The 21954-nt window shown below is 50.4% G+C and overlaps 1 protein-coding gene across 3 annotated transcripts; it reads right to left on the reverse strand.

Annotated features, from left to right (window-relative positions):
- Positions 1-801: 801 nt before the first annotated feature.
- DECR1 (2,4-dienoyl-CoA reductase 1) lies at positions 802-21175 on the reverse strand. 3 transcript variants are annotated; one of them, XM_059673107.1, is made up of 10 exons: positions 20986-21168; positions 9907-10109; positions 8342-8399; positions 8143-8229; positions 7223-7370; positions 3901-4000; positions 3229-3301; positions 1525-1671; positions 1059-1121; positions 802-959 (listed from the first exon to the last, which is right to left on the reverse strand). In XM_059673107.1, the coding sequence occupies exons 1-10, from the start codon at positions 21034-21036 to the stop codon at positions 900-902; spliced, it is 990 nt and encodes a 329-aa protein (XP_059529090.1). In that variant the 5' UTR covers positions 21037-21168; the 3' UTR covers positions 802-899. The 3 variants fall into 3 exon arrangements, with proteins under 3 accessions (XP_059529090.1, XP_059529092.1, XP_059529091.1); XM_059673109.1 differs by lacking the exon at positions 20986-21168 and adding an exon at positions 19005-19103; XM_059673108.1 differs by lacking the exons at positions 802-959; positions 1059-1121 and adding an exon at positions 5171-5375 and having other exon boundaries at positions 1535-1671; positions 20986-21175.
- Positions 21176-21954: the final 779 nt, after the last annotated feature.

Consider the following 21954-nt stretch of genomic DNA (forward strand, 5'->3'; position numbering starts at 1 on the left):
GGAACTGCAGCGGGAAGCGGGGCCTCCCGGGAGCTGGGCCAAGGGGACAGGCAGCTGCTGAGCGTGACTGAGCCATTCCTAGGAAAGCAAAACAGTCCTTTTAAAACATAAGCTCGAAATTATAGCAGTAGAGACTTGAGGCTGTGGCTTTCTTATTATTTGATTCTCAGGATGACAAATCCATCAAGGCAAATACGAACTTAAATAAAATGATACACAAGGACGCTTCTAAGCGCTGAGTGTCTTCCTACAGAGAATCTGGTTTCTTCGGAGGCGGGGCGGAGAGCGGCCTCCCGGGTCCCCATCTCTGAACTCTGGAGGAGATGAGTCGCCTCCCCGCACAGCGCCCCTGGGGGTGTGTTCATCGTCCACCAGAACTTACTCTTCAGGGGCGTCTATCCTGGCGGCCAGTGAGTTCTCAGGGCAAAGGCTGCAGATTAGTCACACCGAACAGAAAGCCGGTGGCAAAGGGATGTGTTCGAATGAATACTGAGTGACCCAAAGAAGACTCACAGGCCCCATGGAAAGGCAACAAGCAGAAGGCAGAGTCCATTAGGTCCCCCCGACCTCGACTGTCTTCCTCTCAGGCCCCATCCCTACAGGCGCGATTTACCACGCCAGCCCCGGCCTCTCCCCGTGCCTCTGCCACTGCCTCGCACTTTCACCTCTGTCAAAGCCTTCACTCACTCCCCCCTTTTTCATGTTTAAAATAATTTTGAAGGAACCAGACCCCATCTCATGAATCTTGAATATACAATGCCTACCTACCACTGGCCCGGTACACGGCACACACTCAGTGAATGTTTGTTAATTAACAATTTATTAGACTGGAAAATATTCAAAAGAGTATCAGCAGTTTGTGTCATTTCCACGGTAACCCAGAGGAAGGCCAGGGTGTCTCAGGAGCCTTTTGTCTTCCTGATCAGCTCTTCCATGGTGTCCCACTGCTCCTTGGTGACCTGACACAGAAAAGAAAGGGCGGTTTAACGTGGTCCTCGCATGTGAGAGCTCAGCATCCCAGCTGCTAATAGCATATTATATTCACAAAATGGCATTACCTTCTGCAGGCTGTTGAATTCTCCGGAGATAAATACTTCCTCCCCACCATCAAATCTAATGACCTGAAAATAAAAAATAAAAACTCTGAAACCAACTCCTTTCTCAAGTTTCTGAATCATTAGCCACTTTCTCATCCTTAGGTCTCTCAATCAAATGCCAAATTTTAAAGACAGACTTGATTAAACCTAAATTGATTTATTTTCTTTAGAATCTTCTTTCCACCATCTCTACAATTTCAAATTGTACCCAATATTAAAGGCACGTCTACCAGAGTCATTTTTATTTAATAAAATGAATTTATCAATAAATTGATTCCATAGGCTAAGCAATGTATATTAATACTTGATATTATTTAAAGCTAAGTAACGATTCCAGCCACATTCGTGTTCAGGATCATTAGGATCGGTTCCACAGTGTGCCTCCCTCCGCCTGCCCTTCCCAACATGAGGAGGCCTCCGTGCTTACAGCCCCATTGATCCAGGAAGCGTAGTCGCTGCACAGGAAGGCGGCAAGGTTGGCCAGCTCCTCCACAGTCCCCAGCCGGCCACAGGGAATCCTGTTCACCATCTCCTTCTCAAACGCTCCGGTCGGGTCCAGGCGGCTGAAGGCACCCTTGGCGATAAAGGAAATCATCAGGGTGCATTTTTTAATTGCCACGCCTCTCCCACTGAAGGAACAAATTGGCATGAAGTGGCATGTTACTAGGGCTACCTGTTCGTGCCTTAGGCTTTGTAACAACAGATAATTTTGCCAAATTCTTCCACAATAACTTTAGTTCAAAAGAGATCATTTTGTCTCATATTGACCTAAAAAAAATCACCTGAGAGCGTAACCTTTTTAACCTGTTTCCTCAGCTGTAAAATCAGGACGCGAGCCCAGGTGGGGCCGGGGCCCCTGGCGCATGGCTTGGCAAACACAGAAAACGCCTCAAATAGCACATATTTAAGAGGACACTCCTTTTCTTCTCCTTCCTTCTCAGTAAGAGGAAAGAAGAAAACAAGTGTGCAGGGATATGAACCAGTAGACCCAGAGAGAGGTCCATCGCCACAGCCCCTGCCCGGGATGCCGAGGAGCAGACGGGCGATTGCTGCCCCGGAGCCTGGAGGGGATCCGTCCTCGGTGACAGGCTGCTCCCGGGAGCCGCCACCACCCGGGCAGGGGTGACGCACCCGGGACACAGAGGGCGCCGGCCCAGCCCCGCTCCACCGCACTCACTCGGGAGTTTCTGTTCTGTGGTTTCCTCTTTAAAAGCACATGCTTGTGATTCGCACCTCACTACAAACACTGGCAGATGCTTCTGGATCTTTCTCAGCTTCCTCGGCACCTTTGCACAAAGCAGGCGCTCAATCAATGCTGAGTAAATAGTAAAATGCAGAGGTCCTTCCTGGGTGGAGACCCTGGTGGAAGCTCCGTGAGGAGAGGACTGAGCACAGGGCCACCTGGGCACGTGCTTGGAGATAAGCTTTCGAGTTTCCAAACGAGCTATTCAATGACACTGCGCGCACTCGGGCGGTTGGTCTGCGCGTTTTCCATCCTTGAAACTGCCAAGTACCCAACACAGCCATTTATTTCCGTGTTAACATTTAACACCCGAACCACCTACAACCCAAAGACTCAGCATCATCTCCTGGAACAAGGTACCGAGCTTCACCTCAGTCTCCAAGCTACATCCAGACCGTGCTGAAGTCCCTGCTTTCCGCGGGAGCCGGTGTGAGGGCGCCGCACCGGGTCGTGAGGGAGCGTGTTAGCCAGAGGGGCGCACCGGCGGCGCGCAGTGAGTTTGGGGAGTAAACAGGCCCAGACGAGGGTCAGAGCAGCGCTCCCCAGAGCGCGCCAGGCCTCCAGGTAATCCCCACAGCACCTCGCAATCCCCTTATTCTTTTAAACAGCAGTCAAAGTCAGACTCTTTAAAACAAAGTAAAAATTAAGAACTATAAGATGGAGCAGAGCATCGAAGCAAATCAGACAAAATGCCACAACTGATGGCATGAAAGCTCCCAGCATATGAGACACTGAGTCGCGGGCGGCCTGCCTCCTGCCGTCTCTCCGCCTGGAGAGTGCGAACCCCTCCCCGACCAGCTCGGGACGCAGGCCTCCCCGAAGGGCCCCCACGCCGTCAGCACAGACCCCGGTGTCACCCTCACACTCACAGGTGACAAGCAGACCCACCTTGGTCTTTATGGGCCCTGGTTGAATCACGTTGAATCGCATCCCATATCTACCCCACTCCGCTGCAAGAGACCTGAAAATTACAACAAACAACACAACATTTAGACGCCATGTTGAAAATAACAATACCCACGCTCAGGGCCTGCAGAGACTGCCCTGTGCGGAGGCCGAGGGAAAGGCCCGCCCCGCTGCAGAGCTCCCACCTCCCCCGCCCAGCGCCACGCCCAGCGCCCAGCGCTCAGCGCCACGCCCAGCGCCCAGCGCCATGCCCAGCGCCACGCCCCGAGCCCAGCGCCACGCCCAGCGCCCAGCGCCACGCCCAGCGCCACGCCCCGAGCCCAGCGCCACACCCAGCGCCCAGCGCCACACCCAGCGCCACGCCCAGCGCCCAGCGCCCAGCGCCACGCCCAGTGCCACGCCCCGAGCCCAGCGCCACACCCAGCGCCCAGCGCCACGCCCAGCGCCCAGCGCCCAGCGCCACGCCCAGCGCTCAGCGCCACACCCAGCGCCCAGCGCCCAGCGCCACGCCCCGAGCCCAGCGCCGGCAGAAGCCTTGGGCGGAGGGGCCTCGCTCTGGGCTCAGTCCTGCGTGGACAGGGTAGTGCATGCTCCACGGGAGGAGGGAGAGGTTCGAGGACTTGGCCTAGCGGCCGAGCGGCGCAGGTGACTCACTTGTTCAGGGCTTCCACCCCGGCCTTGGCGGAAGCGCTGGGCACCACGAAGCCCGACCCGCTCTCCGCGTAGATGGTGGTGATGGCGAGAAATGCGGCTCCTGGAATGGAGAGGACAGTTAGCAGCTACATCCGCAGGCTCTCACCGCGTCTCTCTGGGCGTGTCTCCTCGGCAAGGGCATCAAAAGCAAAACTAACCATGGGGGACTGCATCGAACTGCACCGTCGGCACAGCAAAGGAAACCGTGAGCAAGACGAAAAGACAGCCGCTGAGCGGAGCAGATATTCATTCCCAGAGGACATGTCGAATGGGGGGTTAATATCCAAAACATATAGAGAACTCATATAACTTAACCCCCAAACCAGCGACCCAATTAACAAATAGGCAGAGACCTTTGTCCAAGGAGGACACAGATAGCCAACAGACACATGAACAATGCTCAGTGTCAGGACCATCCAGGAAATGCAAATTGAAGGCACAAGGAGGCACCGCCTCACACCTGCGGAATGGCGATTACCAACAACCAGGCAAGCGCTGGCGGGCGCGGGGAAAGGGGGACCTCGTGCACGTTCCGTTGGTGGGAATGCAGACTGGTGCAGCCACTTTGGAAAACAGTATGGAGGCGCCTCAAAAAATTAAAAATAGAACTCCCATGTGACCCAGTGACTCCCATTCTAGGAATATATCTGAAGAAAATGAACACACTAATTCGAAAAGACAAACACCCCTGTGTTCATGCAGTGCTATTGATCACAGCCGATGTGGAAGCCATCTAAGTGGACAGACACCTGGCTAAGGAAGCCGTGGCACATAGAGACAATGGAGTATTAATCAGAATAAAAAGAATAAAATCTTACCATCTGCAACACTATGGATGGCCTAGAGCAGCAGTTTTCAACCTTTTTCATCTCATGGCACACAAACTAATTACTAAAATTCTACAACACAGCAAAAAATATATTACATTTTTGCTGGTCTGACAAAAAAAGGTATGATTTTGATTAATTCACACAGGATGGCTACTGCTGTGCTGGCTGTTGTCACTGTTTTATCGGACATCCTAAGCCTTAGGGGAAAGAAGCCAGTGCTGACCACAGTCAGGCAGTCACGTTGGAAAGCCCTCGCGGCACACGGGCTGGACGTCCTGGCCTAGTCACTGGTCGTATGCGGAGTGAAATAAGTCAGACAGAGAGATGAATGCCATGTGTTTCCCTGTGCCTGCGGCGGCTACGAGCAAAACAACAAACCAACAGAACCGGGACAGACTCACAGACACACGGCCAGACTGCGGGCGGAGGCTGGGGGCCGGGTGGGAAGGAGCGGGTTGGAAGAACAGCTCGGCAGGCCAGGGCAGGCATAGGCGTGTGTGTGCTGCGCAGGGCACACGTCGGCGACACCGCGATAACCATGGACAGTGCCGGCAGGTAGCAGACTTATGGAGGTGAGATTGTAAGGTTTAGCTCCTTTCTTTTGATCTAGGGATCAAACATTCAGTATTTATCCTGCCCATGTCCTTTGCGACTAATTCTTAAATAACACCCCATATTAGTCTGTCAGTCTCCCTCATTGCACGTTCTCTCAGCTCTTTAATAAAATGAGGTATTCTTTTTCTCACTGCTGACTGCTATTCACACTTGACCAGGATAGCCTAGCGATGGTACTTTCTATGTCCCTCCCCAAAGAAGCCGTGCCCTCGCTGGCCGTGCCGGGCGTCTTCAGGAGCTTCCTGTCTCTTGCTTGTTGAGTATTGTTAATTTTGCTTAGAAACCTACTTTTGCCACATCCCCAATGCTGCCCGGCCCCGCTCAGGCCATAGTCCTTGGCCCTCAGGCATGCCTCCCCAAGTCCCGCCTGCCAGCTGTGCCCTCCAGCTGCCAGCGCCCTCGCCTCCCGCCCTCCTCGGCCCAACCACCTCGATGCTTCTGCTCACGGGTCACCAGCCTGCTGCTCTCGCGGGACCCCGGGGTCCCACACTTTGACATGTTCAGGCGCCACCGCACCCGCGTTCCTGACCCCGTGCGCTGAGCTCCACAGGCCGTGGAGACAGGCCGTGAACCCCGCGGCCACAGAAGCTATGACCGACAGGAATCTTGGAAGAGTAAAAACGGGCTTCCATCCTTTGAAAAGTCTTAGCGAATATATTTTTAATGAAGCCCATAGAATTTTAATCCAATGTGAGGAATAAAAATAGATCCGAGTCTGTTTTTAAATGAGACATTAATGAGAGAAGAAAGGAGAGTCAGAGAGAAGGCAGGCTCACCGGGTGGCTGAATTGTAAGAGAGACAGTGAGACAAGAAACACAGTGATGAGAGACGGAGACGGGGAGAAACCGAGAACAGAGAAGAGGGCCGCGGGGGGGGGGGGGGGGGGTGAGTGAGATGTGGAGAAGGTCCGATGGAGGGAGAAGAGGCCCAGAGACCAAGGTTCTGGGGCAGAAGGGACAGCGAGGGCTCAGCCAGGTGCTGTCTCCCATCCCCATCACCCATCCTTTCTGAAAAATAAAGTAAAACATAAAAATCACTCCAACTCCAACCTAGATCACATCCCCTTTGTGTGGGGGAATGGGTGGCCTGGGTTTGAATTTCAGTGACGGCTGGAGAACATGCAGGAGTTCTCAGCGTGTACATACACACACTCACACACACACACATGCACACACACAGACTTGTGCACACACACAGGCAGCTGAGGCCTCTCCAGCACCTGCTGTCTGTCCCCACACCCCTCCCCAAACTAAACGCAAATGTCTTCCTAGTAGCCCCTGTAAACCGACAGCCCTCAGCCTTCCATGGCTGTCCTCACCCGCCCACTCACCACGCAGAACCCTCATCTGCCCAGTATGGCCTGATCTTCTAATGTCCTGAATTATCCCGCATCCATCCGTCCACGTGCAAGAAGAAACCAGCCTCCAGTGGTCCCCTCCTCTTGGCCACCCCCATTCCCCTGCCGGGTTGCGATAACCTTCCCAACCATCCCTCCCTCATGAGGCACTTTCGAGAGAGCCTAAGGAAATAACCGTCCGAATCAACACCAATTCCCCTGGCAACGTGCCAGTTACACCCAGCGTGCCTCCCCCGCTCCCCCGCTCTCCCTCCCGGCTCCGACCACCTCTGAAAACCCAGCTCAGCCAGACCGTCATGGGGGAGAGCTGGCCACTCCCATGGACCAGTGCTCCTGGCAGGGACCCAGCTCACCCCCACACAGGGAGGACCCTCCGTGAGACAGCCTGTCCCGGGGTGGGCTCTGCCCTGACTTCTGTCCACCCCGGCTGCCCACCAGCCCACGCACGGCGGCTGGGGACGGAAAGGCGCACAGTCCCACCTCGCTGAGCCTTAATGAGCTGCTTCCCCACTTCCAGGGTGACAAAGGCCGTGCCGTTCAGGACTATGTCCGTGATGGTCCTCCAGGCGTTGGGGGACAGTCTCTCCGTGGGAGAAATGAAGTTGCCCGCTGCATTGTTTATCACAACCTAGCAGAGGAGCAAGGCAGTCAGATGAGGAGGGTCATCACCCCTGAAGCGTGTTAACCCGACGAACACAGTAAGACCACAGTCTGCTAGGAACACCGAGACTTGAGCCTGTGAAAACCTCCTGTCATTTTCCAAATTTCTGAATCCTACTTCTCCCCTCAAAACCAGGGTGCAGCCTGTTATTGAGGACATAAATAGAGGTGAACACCTACCATGTGACTACTTTATTTCAAGGGATCTCAGTTACAATATCTTTAATTTCAGCTTCACTCACCCAGAGGCACTCCTGCTGCTGACCTGTGTCTCCTCTGCCTGTGCAGGCCCTGCCTCGCTCCCGGGCAGTCGGCACCATTGCTGTCTCTAACCTAAGAGCCTCCTCGGGAGCGGGGGGCGCCCACCCCTTACCTTCACCCCCACCCCCCGCAGCCTGAGAGCCCGCCCACGTGAACCGAGACGCCTGGGCCCGTGGGCTCCTTGTTTGTATTATTCTCCACGACAGACACGACAAGGTCATGAGGCAGCCAAGAGCCCTGTAAGCTACACTGAGCTCCGGCCCTGGGCTCTGGGCGGCCATCCGACGAATAGCATAGCGGGGGGTGCGGTTTGCTCTGCGGACCGCCCGAAGGCCTGCAGCGGCGGTTCTGATCCGGCCTGTTTAAGCGGCGCCGGCCACTCGGAGGCACCGCGGCGCTGCGCACCTCATCGCAGGGGTCGGCGGGCGCACCCGCACCCACGGGGACCCCCGCACCCACGGGCGCATCGCCACGCTCACGTCAGGGAGGCCCGCCACGCTGATCAGCTCCGACACGGCGCTGCGGACCATGTCAGGGTCCCGCACATCACACTGCACCGCCCGAACCTGCGAAGTAACAGACAAAGGAAGCCGCGTTGCTCTGATGCCTGAAGCCAGACCGCGCGCAGGTTAGTTACGGAGACTCCTGAGTCGCGCTGAACAACCCGCTCCCATGTACCTCATTTCCAGTTTGAGAAGAAATGTGCTCTGCAGTGGCTCTCAAAACATCAATCTTCCTAAAAACAAGCACACGGTATCCTTTGCATGAGTTCTAAAATGATGTCACATATTTTTTCTTTTTAATTCCACAAATTAGAACACAAAGACAGTCTATAGCTTAAGGGATGCATTTTTGAGAATATACAAAAGCTACAAATAAATCAGTTTGAATGAATGCATTTTTCTAAAAGTCTGACTCAAACAAATTTACATACTAATGTATTGAATTACATTTAAACCAGTTATTTTACATCTGCTCATAGGTTTAAGATTTTTTCCTTAATTACAATCATTTATATCGGTTCCCAAGGCTGCTTTAGAAAGAAAACACATCCATGTAAATGTGAGCCTACACCACCCTCTAGACTAGATTCTGTGAGAGTAGATTTCAGACCAAACGGATGCACATAGTGCACTGTGTGCATTCAGGACCTCATACTCTTGAAAGCAAGATAAAAAGTAACCGTGAGTGTCGATTATTGTGGGGAAGCACGGGGTTTGGAATGTCTGTAAGGAGGATTCTCCAAAAGGTCAGGGCCTCCGGGGGGAGTTGGCTGAAGGCGGCTGCCCGGCCTTGACTTTTCCAAACAAGTCTGGCCCCGGGTGTTTGCTGGAATCGGTGTGCTTAGTCTTCAGACGTCCTCGCTTAAAGGACACGGCAGACGCGTGTCTTCTCAAGGATGCTCACCCGGCTGATCGTATCTAACAGTTCATTTTAGTTCAAGCTGTTGCTACAAGAAAAGCCTAAGGAGGCAGGCAAATGGAGCTGTCTGGTTCCTTTAGCCAGGCAGTCCCGTAGCCCTCCCTTTCACAGAAATGTGTGTCAGAATAATAAACATCCATCGCTCAGGGTCTGCTGGTCAGCCCCGGCAGGTTATGGAGTGTTACAAAAAAGGGTTTGCCACACTTAAAAATATTACAGCATAAACAAAAACAAAAACGGTCTGGCCAATTTGCATTCATCAAAGGCAATTCCTTTGGCCCTTGTAAATTGCACAGCAGCTGTAATCACACTGTGACTACCTCCTCCCAATGTCTGCACTGTTCAAAACAGAAGAGGGGAGGTTTTGCCCATCTCTCAAGCTCTAGACTTACAGTTGGAGCAACCAGGGCAGACCTCTGAGAAACTCCTTCCACGTGGCCTCACCCTTCCCACAACCACGGGTGTATGAAATATCATCCCTCTGATAGGACACGAAGGACTATACCCATCATCCCCGCACACAGCTGCCCTCTGAAGCAGTAACTACAATCACTCCCACGAGAGCAAAGCAGCCTCGACGTGGTACTTTTCAGCTTCACCTCCATGTCCAAAAAAGTTCCCTCCCTGTGGCTGGGAAATGCACTAATCAGCTGCTCCAGGATCCATCATTACTTCAAGCTATAACAGGCTTCCCAAGGAGACGGACTTAATAACAGAGCGGACGTGTCACAGCAGGTAAGATGCAAAACAAACAACTCTGGCAGACTGTTGCCATCCTGAGGCTCAGGAGCGGCTGCCTCAGGCACCTCCCGGCGACTCACCTGCTGGCTATCACACAGCGGGCCCCCAGGCTGGAGAGGATCGTGGTCATCCCGCGGCCAAGGCCAGTGCCTCCCCCGGTGATAAAGGCCACTTTCCCCTGAAAACTGTTAGGTGGCAGCATCGCTTTTTGAAGGGGTGGAAAGAATTTAGACTGAAAAGTGTCACTGCTTTGATATAATATTTTCGTTCCATAACTGAAAAACTAAGAGAAAAAAATGAATTGATATTTGCATAAGAGGTGAACTTCAAAACACAAACTCTTTAATATTATGCAAATTCTTGGATTAACACAACTCCCTGCTAGCATGTTGGCATTGTATTTAATCAATTTTTACTCTTTCCTATCGGAATGTTTAGTGACATAGAGGCCTGGTTAAAAGCTCGGGCTCTGGAGCGAGACAACGTAGCACAGGCCTTTCTCCCCAGCAGAACGGCCGTCAGCAAGCGATGGAACTTCTCTGCGCCTCAGCTTCTTCTACAAACGGAGACAATAACAGAACCTTCCCCACAGCATGCTTCTGTGGGTTTCATGAGTTGATGTAAGTAAAATGCCTACAACACTGTTTAGCACACACTAAGCACTCTATAAATGCTAGCTTTATTATTGGTGGGTGTTTTACTTAAATTTATCTTTAAAAAGCTAACATAAAGCATATATGTCTTTTAACAAAAATATTTTGGATAAAGATCACATACTGCCTTTGAATCACTGAAGACAATCATAAAAAGTTCTTTATAAGGTTTATTAAGTCAAATGCCTCTTCCGATGTAGCCTTCTGGATGATAAATTTAGATAAAGTATTTCTGTTATATTTATTTTATCTTTTTTTAAATATGCTTTTATTGATTTTAGAGAGAGAGGAAGAGAGAAATGGAAAAATCAATGATTGGCTGCCTCCTGCGCACCCCCCACTAGTGATCAAGCCTGCAACCTGGGCATGTGTTCTGACTGGGAATTGAAATGGGTACATTTTGGTGCATGAGACGATACTCCAACCAAGTCACACTGGCCAGGGCTCTGCTATATTTAAAATGGGAGGGTGGGGAGGACCAAAACATTTTGAACTAAAAAATATTTACATTGCCCTCTCTTATAGTTTACAGCTCACACTCTCACATTACTTGGGGAAACCACTGCCATCTGCTCACATCTATATCTATAAAAGCCTAAACAACCGTTAACAGCTGAATGACCAGAACAACCAGTTGACCAGTCGCTATGACAGCACACTGACCACCAGGGGGCAGACACTCAACACAGTCTATTCCTTCCGTGCCAGGCCCGGCGACCATCATCTTTGGGGTCTGGGCTGGGACGGGGAACCAGAGGTGGGTGGTGGCAGACACGGCCCCTTTCCCGGGGGGCCGAGGGCTGGCTCCCTCCTAGGGGCTGGTGGCAGCCAACCTCCTGTACCCTGGCCCTCCCCCTGGCTGGCAAACCCCAATCAGCCCGGCCCTGATCGGCCCTGATTGCCGGCCAAACCTAGGGACCACACCTGTGCACGAATTCGTGCACTGGCCTCTCGTTTAATTATAAAGACAAACTTTAATTGTTGAGCAAATAACAAACAATAAAGAGGCAACACTCTTAGGTGCTTCCCATGTGTCAGAATTAGATATCAAACTGACCAACCTTCCCCACCCATGAAGCCGGCAGTGCTTTTACCCCATTGCACAGGAGGGGCCCGGATGCAGAAGGAAGATTCCAACATGGTGGATGCAATCGCCTGTGAGCCACCTCTCTCCACTCATTGAGCTCCTACTGAGCTCAGTAATCACGCCAAAGGCATGTGATAGTCCCCATAAGTATAATTTGATTTTATTGTCAGGGAAAAAAATTATTAAAAGACAAAATTTGAAGAGTATAAAATAATTGGTGAAGATACATTTGCAACTCTGGTTTCTTTCCTTTGGCTTCATGTATTGTTTTTTTGTTTGTTTGTTTGTTTTTTGTCAGAGCATGAAATCCATGCAGCCCACAGTAATCCTTCTCCACCTAAGTGGCAGGGGGACTGAGGCTGCCACGGCCTCAGCGCTATTCCATTAGGATGATGAATTGGGAAATTTCCACGAGTAGGCTGATGAGTTTGTCATTACCAAGTGATAATGAAAAAATGGGTTCTCATTTCCCACAGGCTCTACTTATTTAGTGTTGATTTGTATGGGTAATTTGATGTGGTACTATATGAAAGATAAATTAAACAAAATATTAGCATACAAACTTGCTTTTTTATTTATTTTAAAAGATTTCTCAATTTCCTAATGTGCAGGTTAAAGGTTATTAAGATAAAAATAATCACATTTGATAAAAATAATTCCTGCCCAGCTGGCGTAGTTCAGTGGTTGACCTATGAACCAGCAGGTCACGGTTCGATTCCCAGTCAGGGCTACTGGCCCTGACTCCCTTTCCCCACCGGGAAAAGTGAAGAAACTGACATGCTACTTTAATCCACATGACCTGATCATTCTCAGCATATATGCTGCTGAGTATTAAATTCAAGCCATCTGTCTGCTTCAAAGCAAGTTGATTTCAACATTAAGATTCAAAGAAATGAACAGACCTCACTGGATCTTGTATCTAATCTCCTCTTCCTACAGAGAAGGATCCTGAATAAACTGAAACAGCATGTTGGCTATTTCACTTGAGTCTTAAAAAGTGAATACAAAGTAGTCTTTTATGGGTTTTCAAATTTCACTGTGGTTTTTCTGGATATAAGTTGTTTTTGAAAATGGAAAGACCACCTTTCCTATCAAGATTGATCTTTAAATCTCTAAAATTCTTAACCCAAGTCTTCCAATTTTGGCAATACAAATTTATATTTTAGTTAAAAGTTCTGAAATCTCTCCAAAACAAGGTTAGCCATCACCTGCCTCCCCACCCACACTCATCTCTCACCTACATCCTGTAAACCACACCCCCTTCCCCACCCTCCATCAGCGCCTGGGAGAGCAACCCTGCTTCTCACCCTCAGAGTGCGATCCTAAGAGTCTTGTCGGTCTCTTCCCTACAGGATGAAGGCTGAGACCAGTGAGATTTATTCCTAAGTTCCTTAAGTATTTTGGCTTGTATAGAATGCCTAGAATAAACACTATAATATAGGCACATTGATGACTCTAGACCACATGTCTTTTCTTAGGCCTGCCTGTGTTTTTAAAAATTTAAGCCAATATTTCAAAACTGGGAAAATTCAGATAAAACTCAGCTGTTCCAACAGTGAAGTCTACCTTAACCTGGCTGAGACCACCCGCCCACCCCACCTCCCACCCGGCAGAGAGACCTGGGCCCTAGGGGCCTCCACGGTACAGGGCCTCTGAGACCTGAGACAGGTGAGGTGACTCCTTGTCTAAGTAAAACCCAAGAGACCAATACAGGAAAGAAGAGGAGAATCATGGTGTAATTTTACACCATAGAAAAGTTTCTGAAGTTTCATATAAAAACATTTCTGTAAACATCAGTTTAATGTTTTAGGTACATTAAGAAAATCCAGTTTCAAGTCTGTAAAAACCACATGATCACAGACCCTCGTAAAGCTGTGGATCTAAGTCAATATTTAAATAATGCTTGGCTTAGCTATTTCCTCATTGTTATTTACTGCTCGAGGCCCAATGCATGAAATTCGTGCACTCAGGGGGATCCCTCAGCCTGGCCTGCACCCTCTCACAGTCCAGGAGCCCTCAGGGGATGTCTGACTGACATCCCATAGGGAGCAGGCCTAAGCCATCAATCAGACATCCTTAGCACTGCGGTGGAGGCAGGCTCCTGCCGCTGCTACGCTTGCCAGCCATGAGCTGGCTTCTGGCTGGGCAGCGCTCCCCCTGTGAGAGCACACTGACTACCAAGGGGCAGCTCCTGCATTGAGCATCTGCCCCCTGGTGGTCAGTGTACACCATAGCAATCAGTTGTTCCACTGTTCGGTCAATTTGCATATTAGCCTTTTATTATATACAACTAGAGGCCCAATGCATGAAATTCAAAGGTATTGAGCCTAAACCAGCAGTCAGACATCCCTCTCATAATCCGGGACCACTGGCTCTTAACCACTTGCCTGCCTGCCTGCCTGATTGCCCCTAACCGCTTCTGCCTGCCAGCCTGAGCACCCCCTAACCACTCCCCTGCCGACCCAATTGCCCCCAACTGCCCTCCCCTGCCGGCCCGATCGTCCATAACTGACCTCCCCTGCTGTGACCCACCACCTCTGCCGGGACCTGCCTCCTCCATGCTGCACGGAGCTGAAGGACCCCCAGGCCTCATGGCGTGGAGCGGCCACCAGGCCCTGCCTCTGCTGTGAGAGTGGCCATCTTGTGTCAGCCATCTTGTGACGATGTTGTGTGCGAGGGCCACCTAGGCTTTTGTTAGTATAGATTGCCTGGGCCTCCACATTAACATCCCTTTCCTCAAAAACATAAAAGTCCTCCAAAATTAAAAATACACAAATTAGCCCTGTCCTGTGTGGCTCAGTGGGATGGGCATTGTCCATGCATGAAAACGTGGCCAGTTGGATTCCTGGTCAGGCCACATGCCCGGGTTGTGGAGTATATCCCCAATAGGGGATGTGCAGGAGGCAGCCAATAGATGTTTCACTCTCACATCCATGTTTCTCTCTCCCTTCCTCTCTCTAAAAATCAATAAAAATATATTTTAAAAAATTTAACTCATTAGCATGACATTCGAGCTGTTGGACAACATGGCCTCAGTCCTCTCCACCAGGTCCCAGGTAGGGAAGTAATCTGTGCTCCCCACCCCCTCGGCACCCTGACCCTCGCCAAGCACGGTCACCTCCGGCCTTTGCTCCTCCTTTCTTTTCAGCCTCAACCTCTCACTTTCTTTCTCAACCAGCAAGTCAGCCTTCAAAGCCAAGCAAAGTGTCAGGAGCTCTGTTGATTCTTTAAAACTGGTGCCTCTTTGAAAATGGGTCACATGGCCCCCTCCCTGCACCAGGGTGAAGGCTCTGCCCTGGACTCTGCCAAGGAAGGCGGACGGGTCTCATTCCCTCTGGGCTGGGTCTCTGGCACCAAAGATCGGGCCTCTTTCAGCACATGCTTGTTTGTTCACTTGTGACACGGATGGCCAGGCTCCAACGCCAGCGGAGCTGGGGGAGAGCAGAGAAGCCAGTCTTACGCAGCCATGCAGTCCAAACTAGCTCTGTCCCCTGGTTTCAACACGTTAAAGTAGTTCTTTCCATTGATTTTAAATAACGGCATCTTGAAATTAGTTTACATCTAAGGGAAAAAATCCAATCTATTGATATGAGTATTAAGAAGTCATTTGCATATAGAAAAACTAGGCTAAGAGCTTTAAAAGATAGTCGACACAAAGAAAATACATACAAGCACACTTATAGCTAAATACTCACATTTAAGCACAAGAAGACTCACATTTAAGCACAAGAAGATACCTTTTTCTCTTACGATTATTGAGGTTCAAGATTTTATAATACATGATACAATAAACAGCTTATTAAAGTCACTCTTATAACCTGTTAATATAAATTGGGACAATTTCTTCAGCGGCCAATTGACAACATTTATCAAAATGTTAATTATAAATACCCTTCGAGCCAGCAGCTCCAGGACTGGGGATTTTTCTTACAGATATACTCACTCATTTGGGGGAGAAAGAAGCAATGTTCAAAGTGACAGGCCAGGGAGGACATTGGCTCAGGCGGACTAGAAAGTCCCGAACGAGGCAGTGGCCCAGCCTCATTGCATGGAACAGCCTGCGGTCACCCTATTTGACTCAACAGGAGGCAGCCGCACGGAGGGCGAGACAGCAGGCCACCGATCACAAGGGCGCCTGCATCCCTCAGCCTCCGCCCCTTGTGGCTTTGGCGCATAAAATTCCACCCCAAGGACAGCAGAGGCTGATCCCAGCCTTCCCTGGTTGTGGCTCCATCCCCCCCCCCTCTCCCCCCCCACCCTTCCCTCTAACAAACTCTCTCTTGCTCACTGCGTCCGCCTAATTCCTTGAGTGACTCCAATCTTACACAGATATCCATTAAGATAAAAATAAAATTAAAATAGCTATTCTATTTATAATCACATCAAAAAGAACAAAATACTAATATATTTAATAAAAGCAGTGTAAGACTTGTAAAGATACCTGTGTTCATGGATTGAAAATGATCTACAGATTCCATTTCTATCGAAATCCCAGTGGGCTTTTGCAAAAGTTGACACTCTTATCCTAAAATTCATTACTGTTATTATTTTTTAGGGACTCCGATATACAGGGGGCTCAAAGTAGCCCAACATATTCATTAAAGCATCGCTTATAACAGGAAAGGCTAAAAAACAAATCTGCATTTCCATAGGGAATATAATTAATCCGGGCTCAGCCATATAACCAAATCCGGTGCATCTATTAAAAGCTAGGACTCACATTAATGTAAACATTGTTACATATATATTGTTTACACAATCACTCAACAATTACTTGTTGAGGAAATTCTGTTAAGGAACATGTTCCATTTGTGTGATTTTTAACGAGGGTCTCTTCATACACATGTTGATTTATGCACAGAAGTTGCTGGAAGGACCATAAGAAACCAGCCCTCGGCACCCTGACCCTCGCCAAGCACGGTCACATCCCGCCTTTACTCCTCCTTTCTTTTCAGCCTCAACCTCTCCCTTTCTTTCTCAACCGGCGGAGTCAGCCTTCAAAAGGAAGCAAAGTGTCAGAAGCTCTGTTGACACTTTAAAACTGGTGCCTCTTTAAAAATGGGTTGAAAATAAAATAAAATAAAAATGGGTCACATGACGCCCTCCCTACACCAGGGTGAAGGCTCCGCCCTGGACTCCAGGAAGACAGACCCACTGGGGCTCGTGGCAGGGTCTCCCAGGGGCGGGCTTACAGGATGGCCACTGCTGATGCTTGTGTGCTGATGAGTGCTGGATATGCTCATTCACTTTTCGTTTAAAAGTTAACAAGCCCTGGCCGGGGGTGTGGCTCGGTTGGTTGGGCATCATGCCTGCACGGAAAGGTCGCTGGTTCCACTTCAGGTCGGGCACAGGCAGGGGTTGTGGGCTCCATCCCCAGGAGGGGGCGTGCAGGAGGCAGCCGATTGTTTCACTCTCGCATTGTTGTTTCTCTCTCTCTAAAAATCAATAAAACTATTTTTTTTATGTTAAAAAAAAATCTGCCCTATCTGGTTTGGCTTAGTGGATAGAACATCGGCCTCCAGACTGAAGGATCTCAGGTTCGATTCTGGTCAAGGGCACTTACCTTGGTTGCAGGCCCTGGTCAGGGTGAGTGCAGGAGGCAACCAATTAATGTGTTTCTCTCACATAGATGTTTCACTCTGTGTCTCCCTCCCCTTCCCACTCTCTCTAAAAATCAATGGAACAATATCCTTGGGTGAGGATTAACAAAACAAAACAAAAAGCTTTAAAAAATCAAATCACATATGCAAGTTCACAATAGAGGAAGGGTAGGGGAAAACTGGCCTAGAGGCAGTGTGATGGTAAGGACCAGGACCTGTTTGAAGTGTAAGTACTCTCTATTCCACAACTAAGTGTGAGCTATGTTTATAAGACAATGGAATATTACCATATCCATTTTTAACGTTTCTAACTACCTGTTGGTTTAGGTCAAAATAAATATTTTTCAGATCAAATTTACCCCGACTGATATTCCCATAAGTGAACTTGGCCTTAAATGTCACATAAAAATGGCAGCTTGGTAAAGACTGGACAACCTTATTTCTCAAAGGATGACTCTGGGAAAATGCATATCTTTGCATTCTCAAAGCAACTCATACAATCCACACACAGTGAGCCTCCAGTCACCACCTCCCGATGAACTCTGTCCAGCTGCTAGAAGGCAGTCTGTGCCATGCGTGCATTCTGTTCACTGCCCAGACCACTGTGGACGGGTCACAGGTGGAAGGGGCCGCTAGAGGAGACCTGCTGATGCTCCACTGCACCGAGGCAGAGGACAGCCCTGCCGAAGGAGGGACACCCCCCACTAATGCCGACAGTGTGTAAACATTACAAAATGAAGGAGCCCAAACTCCCCCGCTCCGGCTCCCCACCAGCCACGTAGGCTCCAGGTCTGTGCTGAGGTCTGCGCTCCTCCACTGGCTCCGTAACTTAGGGGCTGCCCAGATGTGCTAAGCGTCTGCAGGACACAGACCTCTTGCCACAGCAACACAAAGGCCCAGCCGAGCAAATCTAAAAGGCAGTGAACTGGCCCCTGGCCCCAGTGCGGAGGCTGGGCTATGCAGCTGCTGCCAGTAGCAAGGCTGGACTTACATTGCTGAGTAATAACACATCTTACAGCAACGAACGGGAGGCCTGGGGACAGTAGTCGCCCTGTGTGCAGGGGATACTGGCCGTTTTTGTGAGTTATCTGTCTGCAGTTAGATGTGCACCGAGAAGATACTTGGCCGATCCTCCACAATCCAGGGAGATGGGGTCAGAGAGGAATTTGCAGGCAGTTTGAAATTTTCAGCTGGAGTCTCACTCCTTCCGACCTTTCATTCAGATCATCTCTTATTTATCCCTGTCCCATGAGCCAAAACTAACATGACTCTTTTTCGTTAGTCATGTTAGTTAGAAACAGAACTCCTGCTCTGGAAGGGGTTTATTTTGACTTGGGAATGGGCTTATTCAAAAACGCAGCAGCGAACAAACCAGGTGAGATCCTTGCCTCCGGGCGGCTTTTATTCTGGAATTTTTAACTGTATAAAGAAAGACTTCTTAGGCTTTCCAGAGAGAAGAGAAGCACAGATAAGGGGGCAAATCCAGCCGGCCTTACACTTCTCCCAACAACATTCAGTATCAGAAGACAATGAACCGATGTTTCGTTCTAAGAGGAAAATAAATGTGCTACATCCAAGCCGAGTGACGCCCGGACACCCTGCAGTCGGGTATCTGGGATGACAGTCACCCAAGGTCACCATAACACCTTATTGTTGTTGTTTTTTAAAATTTCTTTAACTGTAACACCTGAATTCATATTGACCAGGTATCATTTTCATAAAAATAGTAAAGTTATTACTTTTACGAAAGCAAAAGAAAAAGATGCATCACAGATACCAAAGAGTGAACTGACAAAGGAAGAATGGCAAATTAAAAAGAAAAGTGAACTTGAGCTTACTGCACGAGATGGAGGCTGGCACTTCCTACTCAACTCCAGTTTATTTTTCTGACTGATCTTCCTCTTACACAAATTGATTTTAAGGTGCACTCATGGGTCAGCATCCCTAGTTTAAAACAATAGACGGGGCTCAATGACAGGAGGTACCTTTTTCAACACCAAAGAATGCTCAACACTTAGTAGGCACTTAATTAGCATTTCCTGATACACAAGTGGATAAATGAATGTTTTCGTCAATACAACTGAGAGCAGGATTTTAATTCAATTTTTTAAAATCTTTGTCCCCAGGGCCAGGCACAGAGCCAGTTCTGAAAGTTTGTTTTGTAGCTAACCACACAATTTAACACAGCACCTCTTTTTCTTTTTTTAAAAATCCTCACCCAAGGATATTTTTCCATTGATTTTTAGAGAGAATGGAAAGACAGAGAGAAATATTGATGTGAGAGAAACACATCAATTGCTCGCCTCCTGCAGGCACTCTGACCAGGGACTGGGCCTGGGCTGGGAGGAGCCTGTGACCCGGAACACGCCCTCGTCCAGAATCGAACCCAGGACCCTTTAGTCCACAGGCCGACACTCTATCCACTGAGCAAAACCGGCTAGGGCAGCACAGTACTTCTTAAATAGGATGTGTAACAAAAGAAACATTTCTCTTGGTTCTTGGTAACAAAAGTATTCAAATGAGGGGTTTCAAGCTGTATTTGCACACACATACAATTCCAGCTTCACTGATGTGGACTTGTCTTCTCCCAGGAATTCAAACGGAGGGACCCACCACCCATCGCAACAGGGTTTCTTGCCTCCAGACCCCCATTCTCAACATTTTTCTTAAGTAAAGGAATTTCAGAATTGTCAGACTGCAGTTAGTTTTTAAAGGGCTTCATTTTCTCCCTCAGCCTGCACTGCCTAATGGTGTCAGAGAGCTGGGGTGCAGCGTGTGGGAGCTATTACCACACACACCCCCACCACCCCCACCCCCCGTGGTGTTGGAGACTTTCCACCAGAGGGCTGCTGGAGGACTGACATGAGAAGGAATCAGAAACCATTAATTAGCGTCTCTGATAACGACCTATAACCTAAATCTTCACAGGAAGAGGAACCGGTATCAGCAAAGCCACAGCCCTGAGCAGATCTTTTACAAAGAAAGCTGTGTCACTTGGGAGACTCATCAGACCGTTTCGTGTGTTCTCCTTACTTGGGATTTGTCCTTTTCCAAGAAAGAACACCAGGGTGCCCCGTTCTATCCAACTGTCAGAAGTGCTCCCACTGGCAGGTTATTTTTTGTGCCTCTTGGGTTGGTTGAGTCAGAGTTTTGTTTAGTTGGGGGAGGGGCTATCGGACATTCTCCTTTCTCGGTTCCATCCCTCCGCCCCTCCGCCCCTGCCGCCCTTCCGGCGCGCTGTCTGCAGGCCGAGGTCCTGGGTGCACCGTGCGCGCTGCCCAGCACCGCGTCCGACAGCGGGGTGCTGATCTTTTTCCCCTCTTTTTATGTGAATTTGTTTGTATTAATGTTTTTTAATTATTGATTTCAGAGAGGAAGGGAGAGGGAAAGAGAAATAGAAACATCAATGATGAGAGAGAATCATTGATTGGCTGCCTCCTGCACGTCCCCCACTGGGGACCAAGCCCGAAACCCAGGCATGTGCCCTTGACCGGAATCGAACCTGGATCCCTTCAGTCCACAGTCCACTGGGCCAAACCAGCGAGGGCTGCACTAATGTTCAGTCGCACAGAAACACAAGATGGAGTTTCCCTCTTAAGAAAGGGCCTGCTCCGGCCAGTGACCCGCCGCGTGCGCTCGGTCCCCTTGTCCCAGTTGGCACACGCCTGGGAACGGGACGACCCTGAGAACCGCGGCGGGCCCATACTCCTCGCGCCAGGACCCCCGTCCCCGCCCCGGGCCCCGGACGCCGCCCCAAGGCAGGCACAAGCAGGGTGCTCGCGGGGACCCCCCGAGCCGCCCCCTCCAGCGCCGCCTTACCCGCCGAGGACCGCGACCTCGAGCAAAGGAAACCCGACCCAGCAGCGCCATGGCAGGAGCAGGACGCTTAGGGAAACGCGGCCGGGAGCTGGGCAGTGAACGTGGGCGTGGCCTGAGTCGGGGGCGTGGCTGGGACCGGGGTCGGGGTCGAGGTCGGGGCGTCGCGGAGACCCGGGCGGGGGCTAAGTGGCTTGTCTGAGACCGGGGGCGGGGCCAGGGGGCGTGTCTGAGACCGGGGGCGGGGCAAGGAGCGTGTCTGAGACAGGGGGCGGGGCAAGGAGCGTGTCTGAGACCGGGGGCGGGGCCAGGGGCGTGTCTGAGGCAGGGGCTGGGCCAGGGGCGTGTCTGAGACCGGGGGCGGGGGCGTGTCTGAGACCGGGACGGGGTCAGGGGCGTGTCTGAGGCCGGGGGCGGAGTCGGGGGCGTGTCTGAGGGCGGGGCAGGGCTTGCGCGGTGGAGGAGGCGGGGCGGGGCTGAGCCGGAAGGTGCTGGCCGAGCTGGGGCCTGGTGGACTAGGCTGCGGATGCCCGGCGCCTCCCCGCTCGCCTGAGCAGGTGCTGCGGGGCTGGGCGCTCCGCGGTCCTTCGCTCTCTGTAGTTGTCCTGGGTGCGGTGCGGGCGGCCTGGCGGTGTCCTCCTAGGGTGCTGTGACGACGTCACCCTTAGGCTCGGGGGCATGGCCGGAACCCCAATCAGGTTGGATCCACAGTGTATTGGAGGCTGTGGTGAGCATGTATATCCTCCAGAAAAGTAACAAGAAAACCCCTACAAATTGTTCTGGTCCACAAAATCAGTGAAATTTAGGGATTCTGAAGCCTGGGGCACACTTTTTTGTTTTCTATTTTTAAAAGATTTGCTAATTCTTGCTCATATTTTCTTTAAAAATATTCACTGTCATATTTAGATCTACTATCCATACGGAGTTTTTTTTTTGTATGTTTGTGAAATATAGGGCCTGTCTTCATATCTT

The sequence above is a fragment of the Myotis daubentonii genome, chromosome 17 (genome assembly GCF_963259705.1).
Source record: "Myotis daubentonii chromosome 17, mMyoDau2.1, whole genome shotgun sequence".
Lineage (NCBI taxonomy): Eukaryota > Metazoa > Chordata > Mammalia > Chiroptera > Vespertilionidae > Myotis > Myotis daubentonii.